The sequence below is a fragment of the Meriones unguiculatus genome, chromosome 7 (genome assembly GCF_030254825.1).
Source record: "Meriones unguiculatus strain TT.TT164.6M chromosome 7, Bangor_MerUng_6.1, whole genome shotgun sequence".
Lineage (NCBI taxonomy): Eukaryota > Metazoa > Chordata > Mammalia > Rodentia > Muridae > Meriones > Meriones unguiculatus.
Genome location: NC_083355.1, coordinates 21,844,078 through 21,853,939, shown reverse-complemented (window position 1 = coordinate 21,853,939; position 9,862 = coordinate 21,844,078). Strand labels below are relative to the sequence as shown.

Here is a 9,862-nt window from a genome sequence, read left to right as displayed (position 1 = left end):
GGTCAATCTATCAAGAAGGTGAGACTAGAGTACAGAGTACAAGAAGGTGAAAATGGAGAGTAGAGTGTCATCTGCTCCCGGCTTCTTTGTTTTCCATTTTCCCTGTATATGTATGCACGTTTGCATTTGTTCAGGCACATGTGTGTGGATGCATGTTCACGTGATTTTGTATGCGCTTGTGGGACCAAAGTGCATGTGCACGTATGTGTAGGTGCTTGTACACATGCTTGTGTCTGTTTGCATGTGTGTGCGCGCGCGTGTGCACATGTCAGTGCCTGCCTGTGGGGAGCAAGGTTGGTGTCAGGAATCATTGTCTACCGGGAATGACTGCCCACAGGTACAGGCTTTGTTTTGGGGGTGACACACATGGTCAAGGGTTAGCAGCAGCAACCACTGTACATCCTGCTGGGGTGCACGAGGCCGCGTGCTAAAATGCACAGGTTACAAAGGTGGATTTCGCCGAGTGCGGCTGTGCCTCCTTAAAGCAGTTCCTGAAAACACCCGGGAGAGACCTTTCCTACCGCAGACTCACTGAATAAAGCGAGTTAAGCAGTTTATTGTGAAGAGGAGATACGTTCTGCCGTCACCGTGGTTTTTGCTCCTAACGGAGCCCCACTTCAACAGCCCCGGGCGGCGTTCTCATTCTGTGCAGCATTGAAGATTGAAATTTGTTTTTAAATTATTCAAAGGACTGAGCCAGCTTGTGAGAGGCAGCAGAGACAATGGGAAAGGCAAAGAGGGCTTAAGGGCGACAAAAAACCAACGAGATTAACTGGGAAGCTGCCTCCATGGGGAACTCACGGGGGTGGGGTGGGGTGGGGAGTTCAGCAATTCAGAAACAAGCGAAACAAGACCCGGACACAGAGAGGTTTATTTGCAACTTGCTTGAGCTCCTCCACCCGAGAGTTTTGGTCTGATTGAACTGGCCTGTGATGGGTGTGCCTTGCGATGGAGATGGCAGTGAGGATGGCTTAAGTATTCTAGAACTCGCTGGGCTCAACCTCGCAGGCAGCGTACAGCTCCTCAGAGTGAAGACATTTGTAGCTAATTACAGAGACCGAGAAGTACACTCCCCTCCCACCTTGTAATCACCGAGCAGAACTGATGTTTTCTGGTGCCCGGGGCTGGCGCAGCCTCCCTGCTGGCAGCTGGTTATACATTCTCTTCTACTTCCTTGACTTCGGAGGACACGACCTTGCCATCCACCACTTCCTGCACGACCGTCTTAATCTTCCTGGTTTTCTTGATATCTGCATGGGTTAGACATCACAGGTTGACACGGCTGTCATTACCGCTCAACTTCCAGTCATTGCTGTTCTCATTTATTTTCCTTTTCCTAGAAATAAAAAAGGCCCTGAACCTACTCTTTTTCCCCCTTATACATTCTTAAGTTGGTTTCTCTAAAAGAAGCACAGATGTATTGCTCTTCCCAAATTCATAACCTTCCCCTCCCCACCCCCGCCGCCTTCCCACCTCAGATAGAGATAGACAGTCTTGAATGAAATGAAATCCGAATTTTAGTTGTACATTTCCTTCCTGGGATCCGAGGCTGCCTTAACAGTGGCACAGGCTAAGAAAATTGCCCTGTCATGGGGAATGTGCCCGAATCCCCACTTGGATGGATTCTGAGCCTCCTGTACAAGCTTTTTAGAATCCTGACATCTTGGGGCTGGTGAGATGGCTCAGCCAATAACACACTTCCTAAACAAGTATGGGAATCTGAGTACCGTTGCTGAAAATCATGTTAAAACAAACAAACAAACAAACAAACAAACAAACACCAAGCCAGATGTGGTGGTATGCATGAAGCTGTCCTCTGACTTTGACTATGTGCACTGTGGCACGCACACACACACACACACACCCCAAACAAATACTAAAAAGCAAGCAAATAAATAAAACCCGGCTCTTCATGGTGCATATGAGGCCCCCTCCACCTTTTACTTCTCCCTCAGTGACAGGTGCTTGCCAGAGAGCTGCTGAGATTTCAGCACTACAGAACACTTGGGCAAGTGTAGAACACTTACCCCTCGATTCCAAAGTGCTCAGCTGGAACTCTGTACTTCTGTGTTGTCATTTTTTTTTAAAGGAAAAAAAAAAAAAAAAAAACGAAAGAAACAGAAAGACAGCATTATTGCCTGGTCAAAGCTGGGGAGCGTCCCTCCTCACCCTGCTGGCTGCTGGTTAAATGTTATTTTAGTGTTTCTGTCCTTTAGGTGGTGCTCGTTTCACACTGGAGCGTTCCGCTTTGTAGCTTGGGAAACGCTCAGTGTCAAAACCGACAAGCTATCATCTGGCAGGAAAGTCTGCAGTGAAGAATGAAGTTAGGCTAGGAGTTCAAATCTGTGTCCTCCCCCTAAGGTCCTTGGATTTGTGTGTGAGGGTGGCTGCTGCCCCAATCCCGCGCATTCACAAACTGGTTCCCATGGGCCTGGGTTTCCAAAAGGTCGTTACGTTTCCAATCATCCGTGCGGCGTAAGAACTGATAAAAGCGTGATCAGTATCACTTGGAGGACGGGGCTTCTGACTTAAAACCCACCGTAAGACCTCATTCAAAGGCTATTGATACGTGGGGTGTTTTTTTTTTTTTTTTTTTTTTTTTTTTTTGGCTCTTTGGTGTATTTTGGTCTCATGGATTTGTGTGTAAAACTGCTCTTGTGCTGGGGGTGGCCTCGACAAGGACCGTGAAAGAGAATTGCCAGCAGACACGGGCGCGCATCCCCACGGGTGGCGCCTAGGACCTTACTTTACATCTTCTCCCTCCAGCAGGCGGCGGTAGGTGGCGATCTCCTGCTCTAGCCGGGTCTTTATGTCGAGGAGGATATTGTATTCTTGGTTCTGGCGCTCCATGTCAGCCCGGACCTGCATCAGCTGGGCCTCCAGGGAGCTCAGCATCCCCTGGATGGCTGCCAACTGCCTGGCGTACCGAGCCTCTGTGTCTTCCAGGGTGCGCTCCAGAGACTCTTTCTAAGAGGGCAAGACAAGGAGCGGGTCCCTTACTTGCTGACTTGAAGCAAGCAGCAGCACGGTTGTTACCTTTTGGGAAGACGTTTTTGCAGCCTTTGAGCACTACCCGTTTCCCCAGCTCTTCTTTCCTGCCTCTCAGCTAGCCAGCCTCAGCCAGCCAGCTACGCCTGCCATCTCTCGTTTTTTTTTTTTTTTTTTCCCCTTTGTGAGCCTTGTGTCTACTGTGTGATGCCCTGTGCCATATCGTCAGCATTTACTTCATTGCCCTGGGGAGGAGGTCATGCCTGCCGTGCTTTCGGTAGGCCTGGCCATATGATTTGTGACGTCAGTGGAGGACTAGGTCTCCGCTGGTGGGGACCAGGCTTGATCTTTGGCTGATGAAATGCAGGCAAAACTGCCATTTTTTCCCCCTCCCTGAGATTCAATGCTAAGGGCTACTCCACAGCTCAGCTATTTCTCTCTCTTTTCCGCCACACTGCGATGACCCAGACCCGTCTGTCCCTTCATCTCTGGCCCCTGAAATGAAATGCTGGGAGTCACCCCGGGAGTGCTGTCGGCATAACCTGCCGTGGGCACGTGTGGATTTCCCTCGCCTGCAGCGTCTCTACTCTTTTCCTCCAAACTAAAGCTCATCTTGGATTTAAGATCCAGGACAAATGTGATTTTTCTCCCGTGGAATCATCAAGGTCTGCTCTTTCCTCTGCATTCACACAGTTCCTTGCCCTTGCCTCGGCTTCTTTCTGTGTGGTTATTATTAGCCGTTGGACCTGTTTCCTTGTTGGCTCTGCCAGGGGAGAGGTTATTTGGTGCGGGAGTCTGTGCTTCCACAGTTCTGAGCACAGGCTTTTGGTGGCACGGACTAAACGGAGCCGCCCGGACGGACGGCAGAGGAGCTCACCATGCCAAGCTGTGACTGCAGCTCTATCTCCAGGTTCTGGTAGGTGCGTCTCAGCTCAGTGACCTGCACCCCGGTCCCTTTCAGCTCCTCGGTGTTCACCGTGACCTGTTGCTGCAAAGCTTCACTCTAGCATTCCAAGAAACAACAACAATAATAAAAGTGAGCAAAGAAAGGCATGAAAGAGAGGAAGGAAGGGAGACAAGGAAAGGAGGGGGAAGAACAGGAAGGAAGAAAGACAGAAGGACGGAAAGAGAGAGAGAGAGACCAGATGAGCTCTCTTCTGTAGAGCAGAGCTACACATCCGCTCACACTCTGGAATTACCTGTCTCTCAAACTGTTCTTTGGCCTCCTGCAGGTTCTTCTGGGCCAGAACTTCATATTTCTGTCTCATCTCGTTCATGATCTCTCCCAGGTTCAGGCCTGGAGCCGCGTCTACCTCCACGTTGACAGTGTTGCCCAGCTGCCGGCGAAGGGCCTCGACTTCCTGCGAGAGTGAGCGTCTCAGTGAGGTTAGCCTGAAACACATTCTCAAAATGTGTGAAAAGGGTGTAATGAATCTGTGACTTCTTTCGCTTGGGGATGAGTAAAGACGAAAGGAAACAAGAAGAGGGTGTCCTGTGGTCTGGGTACTGCTTTCAGTTACCTCACGAGAAAAAAGTTAGGGTCGGTGTCATGATTGACATCGTCTTTATCACTGTCACCACCTCCATCACTATCACCTCCATCACAACTACCACCATCACTACCGTCTCTTTTTCTACTTTCCGTTTCTCTTCCTCTCACTTTTGTTATCGGAGCTGCCTCGTCACTCCTTTATGACATGCCTGCGTGTTTCTCACCTCTTCATGTTCTTTCCTGAGGACGGCCAGGTCTTTGTTCAGCTCCTCAATCTGAATTTCCAAGTCTGTCTTTTGAAGGGTCAGGTCGTCAAAAACCTTGCCCAGGCCTTGGAGATCAGCTTCCACCGTTACACGCATCGCCCTCTCGGCCTCAAACCTGGCAGTGAGTGCAGATGCAGACACAATCAAGTCCTGCTGAAGCTGTCATAGAGGAGGTAATGTAGTATAACGAGATAGATGATCCCTGTACTTTATAACAACTTCCTTTACATATTTGTGGAAAAAAAAATAAAAGAATGAGAATCTGGAACCAGCTCATTTACTCTGTAATGTAATCTGTCGCTGGGGCTGGAGAGGCAGCTCAGTGGTTAAGAGCACTGGCTGCTCTTGCAGAGGACCCGGGTTCAATTCCCAGCACCCACATGGTGGTTCGCAATCATCTGTAACCCCAGTTCCAGGGGATCTGATGCCTTCTCTGGTCTTCTGGTCTTTGTGGGCACCAGGCACACACATGGTGCACAGACATACATACAGGCAAAATGCTTATACACAGACACACACACACACACATATATAGTTTCTGTTCATTTGTAGTCTAAAGCTTTGAAAAGTTGCTAAACTCAGGATCTATGGTTGTAGCCGGGTGGTAGAATGTTTGCATATAAGGCCCTGGGCTTGATCTGTAAAAACAAAAGGAAACAAACCTAAAAGCCCAAGCCAAATCAACACACACACACACACACACACACACAAAAATCCCAAATCAAACAAACAATGGCTCCCAACACTCCAGAAACTAACAACTCAACTGTGAATTTCACAGGGTGAACTCATTTTCATCATTTTTGTAAAGAGATGCATCCAGTGTGAGTCATCTTAGTAATTTCTTTTCCTCTACAACCTCCTCTCAAAGACGCAAATTCGAACACACCGATGCAAACAAAGAGGTAACATGGCAGAGTACCCAGCTGCCGATGAGTAACCCTGGCGCTCAGGGACCTAACTGCTCCACCTTCAGGCCTGCTTTTTGATCTCCTTCTTTGTACTCTCCTCCAGTGTCCTAAACTGCAGTGTCCTTGGTGTGGACACATCCTGCAGACCGGGACCCCTAGAAGACCCTACTGTTCATCAGCCCTGAGGGAAGATGAGCGTGTCCAAGAAGGTGAACACAATTTGAAGAGTATTAATCATAGGTTGGCTCATCAGTTGGCTGGATGAGACTGTAGAATACCAGCATGCCGGAAGGTACAGGGCTCATCTGTGGAATCTGTCTGTGATGTGGGGGCCACATGTCCATGGCGTGATTCTGTGGAGGGTCACCCAGTGGAGACATGTGGCTCCCACGTGCAGAAAGGTATTTGTGCAGAAAGGAGAGAGCTGAGGCCTGCCAGTGTCCTCTGATCTTGACACTTGTACAATGATGCTCTCTCTCTGTCTATCCTCTTCCTTTCCTTCTCCTTCCCCCCTGCCCGTATAAACATACAAGCTAAATAAATAAGAAAAAAAAACCCTACTAAAACGATTGCTTTTAGGAATATACTATCATGGTGCTGGGTGTGATGGTCTACGCCTGCAGTTCCAGGTGTTTAGGGGCTGAGTCAGGAGGATGTTGACTTTGGGGCCAGCTTGGACTACATAGGAAGGCCCTATCTCAAAAAAACAGAAGCCCAAACAAATCCCCCACCAACATACACACACACACACACACACACACACACACACACACACACACACATACACACATCTTTTTGCTGTGGTTTAGAGAACCTACTTCAACCTGAAGTCCTCCGCGGCCAGCTTGGCATTGTCGATTTGCAGGACTAAGCGGGCATTTTGTATTTGCGAGCCCCTAATCTGGAAAAAAAAACGTGAGAGAAAGAGAGGCTGACATTTACCTGGGCAGGAGTTTAAAGTGATATTATTTGTCCTCAGAGACAACTGTAATTGCAGCAGAAATGGCGTCCACGCGAGAATAAGTGAGAGGAATAGTGACGCAGGTATTAATGTACAAGAGCTAAAACAGGAATTTCGGTGCGGCCTATTTTCTTTGTCATCGTTGAACTCATCTGTACCACTGACCCTTTTGGAGTGCCTTTTCTGTGGCACACTGTTAACACCCAGAACCGTGGCTGCTATTTCTTCTCCCCTGGTGAGCTACTGTTCCTTCACCTCTCAGCTCAGACAAAATGGCTTCGGGGTGGGGGTGGGGAGGCTTCAGTGACATCTTCCAGTTCCAGCAGTGGACATGCCTCTGCGGCTGTTGCCTTTCACGGCCTTCCAGCATTTGCCTCTCTGAGTGACAGTGGCCTTTGTCCACGCCTGTTTCCACCTCAAGCACTTTATTTCGCGTCATCTTCCTCTGTGTGTGATGCTCAGGACCCAGCTGGTGTCTATGAAATGGTGGCTGAATGAGAACGTGCCGTCTGATTAGGAGTTAGGCACAGGACAGGAGGATGGACACACCCAGTCTACGTGCCTCTCTCTCTTCCTCTCTCTCTCTGTGTATGTGTTCATATGCACAGGTGTGTGCATGTGGAGGTCAGAGGACAATCTTGCATCTCGTTCCTTAAGCGCTGTCTATCTTTTTGTTGGGGGAGGTGGGGCAGGGTCTTTCCTTGCCCTGGAACTCACCAAGTAGGCCAGGCTGTCTGACCAGCATGCCTCAGGGACCTGCTTGTCTCCACTTCTCCAACACTGGGATTACAAGCACATGCCATCATTCTCCAATTTTTTTAATTTTTATTTTTTTGAGACAGGGTTTCTCTGTGTAGCCTTAGCTGTCCTGGATTAACTTTGTAGGCCAGGCTAGCCTTGAACTCACAGAGATCTCCAACCTCTGCCTTCCTTGTGCTGGGATTAAAGGCGTGCACCAACTCGCCCGGCTTCCAATTTTGTCTTTTAACTGGGGTGCTGAGCTCAGGCTCTTGTGTGTCAAGGCAAACACTGTATCCTTTCAGATGCAGGTAGGTTAGAAGTCAACCTCTAGCAGACCTTAGTGAAACACATCTCTTTCCGTGGCTTTTCCTGGAGAGAGGTCCCTTGACAGGCTTCCAGCACGTGGACACTAATGGCTGTGCCTAAGTATCACGGATAATCCCCGAATCAATTCAGAGGCATCAACCTTGACAGAAGTGCTGGAGAACAACTGGCTTATTTGGAATGAGCTGTAGCAAGAAGCCTGCAGGCACGCTTGGTGGAAGGGAAGGGTAGTCACCATAGCGGCTTGAGCTGATGATGGTTTCTGTGAAGTTTGAATCAAGCTGCCTTGATGCCTATAATACAGCTCAAGAAAAGAGGCCCCTCTGCTAAGTCAAAGTCCTTTGTTCCAAAGGGGCAATGATTTAAAAAAAAAAAAAAGAAACAAAACTGAAAGGGATGCTTTTCTTGATTAGATAAGAATGTTGGAGCAAAGCAAATGGTGTGTCCCGGGCTTGACATCCTCAGTCAGGAGCAAAGTCTGCCATTTTTACTCCGCCGAGAGCCCCACCTACCTTGGATGACACAGGACTAGATTACAATATGACTGCAATAAACTTGAATTGGGGGTAATAGAACAGTTTATTATTGTCGAGGTGCATGATAAAATGCTCGGTGACAGTGAGGAGATAACTAAACGAGACATTAGGAAAAATCCAGGCATCATAAATGCGCATGATGGCAAACTTCTCTCACCCCAGCGCTGGAGGGATGGAGGCAGGAGGGTGGTCAGGTCCGGACTAGCCTGAGATACACAGTGAGATCTTGTATGAATAACCATTTCATCCATCTGTTTGTCCGTCCATCCATCCGTCCAACCTCCCAGCTACCCACCTATCACCCACCCATCTATCAATCTATAGATACCATTAATCTCCGTATTCTGTTTCTACCCTGAACCCTTCTATTCCTTATGCCAATAGTAGGTTAATACTTGTTTTATAACGTTCATATAAGCGAAAGGAGAAAAAGCTCTTTAAATTGATTTGAGTCTTCAAAATTAGTATCATCTAGTGGCAAACTCACATAGAAACTCTTGCAGCTCTTTTAAGAAAAAAGGTTATTCACCACAAAGATCCAATATTGTAAGCCATGGCAAAGACACAGACTGTAATTTTGGATGACAAAAATCATCACACTTTAAAATGCAATCTGGTTGAAGTTTCAGAAAAAGTGTGAGTGAAACTCACCCTGTTTATAGCTACCACATGATAAAATACAATTATTCTTTCATTTCTAAATTTCAGCCTAATCTGCTTCGTGTGTTTGAAGTCACCTAGCACACATCCCCCTTAATCTATTATGCAACTGAACAGCAAGGTAGGAATCACAGGCTTCGTGACTCACCTGATTCTGCAGCTCTTTGATTTGTGTGTAATAGGGACCATAGTCCCGGACGGTGCTGGGCGCATTGGTTTCATACCACTGCTTGATCTGGGCTTCAAGTCTGCCATTGGACTGCTCCAGAAGGCGCACTTTTTCTAGGTAGCTTGCCAACCGGTCGTTGAGGTTCTGCATAGCCAGCTTCTCATTGCCACCAAACAGGTCCCCTCCACTGGAGAGGTCGCTCCCGTAGTTCACTACTGACCTGGAGACGGAGACCCGAGTGCCGTGGCCTCCGGCTCCACCGTAGACGCTGGGCGCAGCCCCCAGGCGCTTCATGCTTCCCTTCCTGTACAGGGAGCCACTCACGCTGAGTGCCGGGCCTTGTGAGGAGGAACTCGTACTTCTGTGAAAACTCCGACGACTGAAATCCATCTGGGATGCTGGGAGGCAACACCTAGAGCCTGAAGTTGGAGCACAGCCTGTCTGCCTCGCAGTGTGGTGGAGCTGACCTTTTATAGAGTCCAAGAGACTGACTCCTCCTCTGCTGCCATGCCACCTCAGGAATGACACAGTCCACCTCTCCCCCTCCCCCTCCTCCTCTTTTGTTCAGTAATATGTTTCACTCCATTCCAGAAATTACTACTAGAGGCACCGAGGCACTTCTTAAAGGCTTTTCTTGGGGGGGGGGTGATCTCTTTTTAATAAACAGAGGTAACAAAAAGAACGAGGAAGGGGTGTTCTTTCAGGTTGCACCTGCCCCGGCAGGTTTTTCTTTCTTATCCCTGTATACAAATAAAGAATATTTACAATCTGTATGCATAATTTAGGCATTGAACAAGACAGCTGTGGTAACATA

At 48.3% G+C, this 9,862-nt stretch overlaps 1 protein-coding gene across 2 annotated transcripts; it reads right to left on the bottom strand.

Annotated features, from left to right (window-relative positions):
- Positions 1-853: 853 nt before the first annotated feature.
- Positions 854-9,509, bottom strand: Krt20 (keratin 20). Of its 2 annotated transcripts, none has more exons than XM_021662123.2 (8): positions 9,028-9,509; positions 6,476-6,558; positions 4,705-4,861; positions 4,188-4,349; positions 3,866-3,991; positions 2,747-2,967; positions 2,028-2,065; positions 854-1,250 (listed from the first exon to the last, which is right to left on the bottom strand). In XM_021662123.2, exons 1-8 carry the CDS (start codon positions 9,436-9,438, stop codon positions 1,153-1,155), a joined length of 1,296 nt encoding a protein of 431 aa, XP_021517798.1. In that variant the 5' UTR covers positions 9,439-9,509; the 3' UTR covers positions 854-1,152. The 2 variants fall into 2 exon arrangements, with proteins under 2 accessions (XP_021517798.1, XP_060242750.1); XM_060386767.1 differs by having other exon boundaries at positions 2,028-2,062.
- Positions 9,510-9,862: the final 353 nt, after the last annotated feature.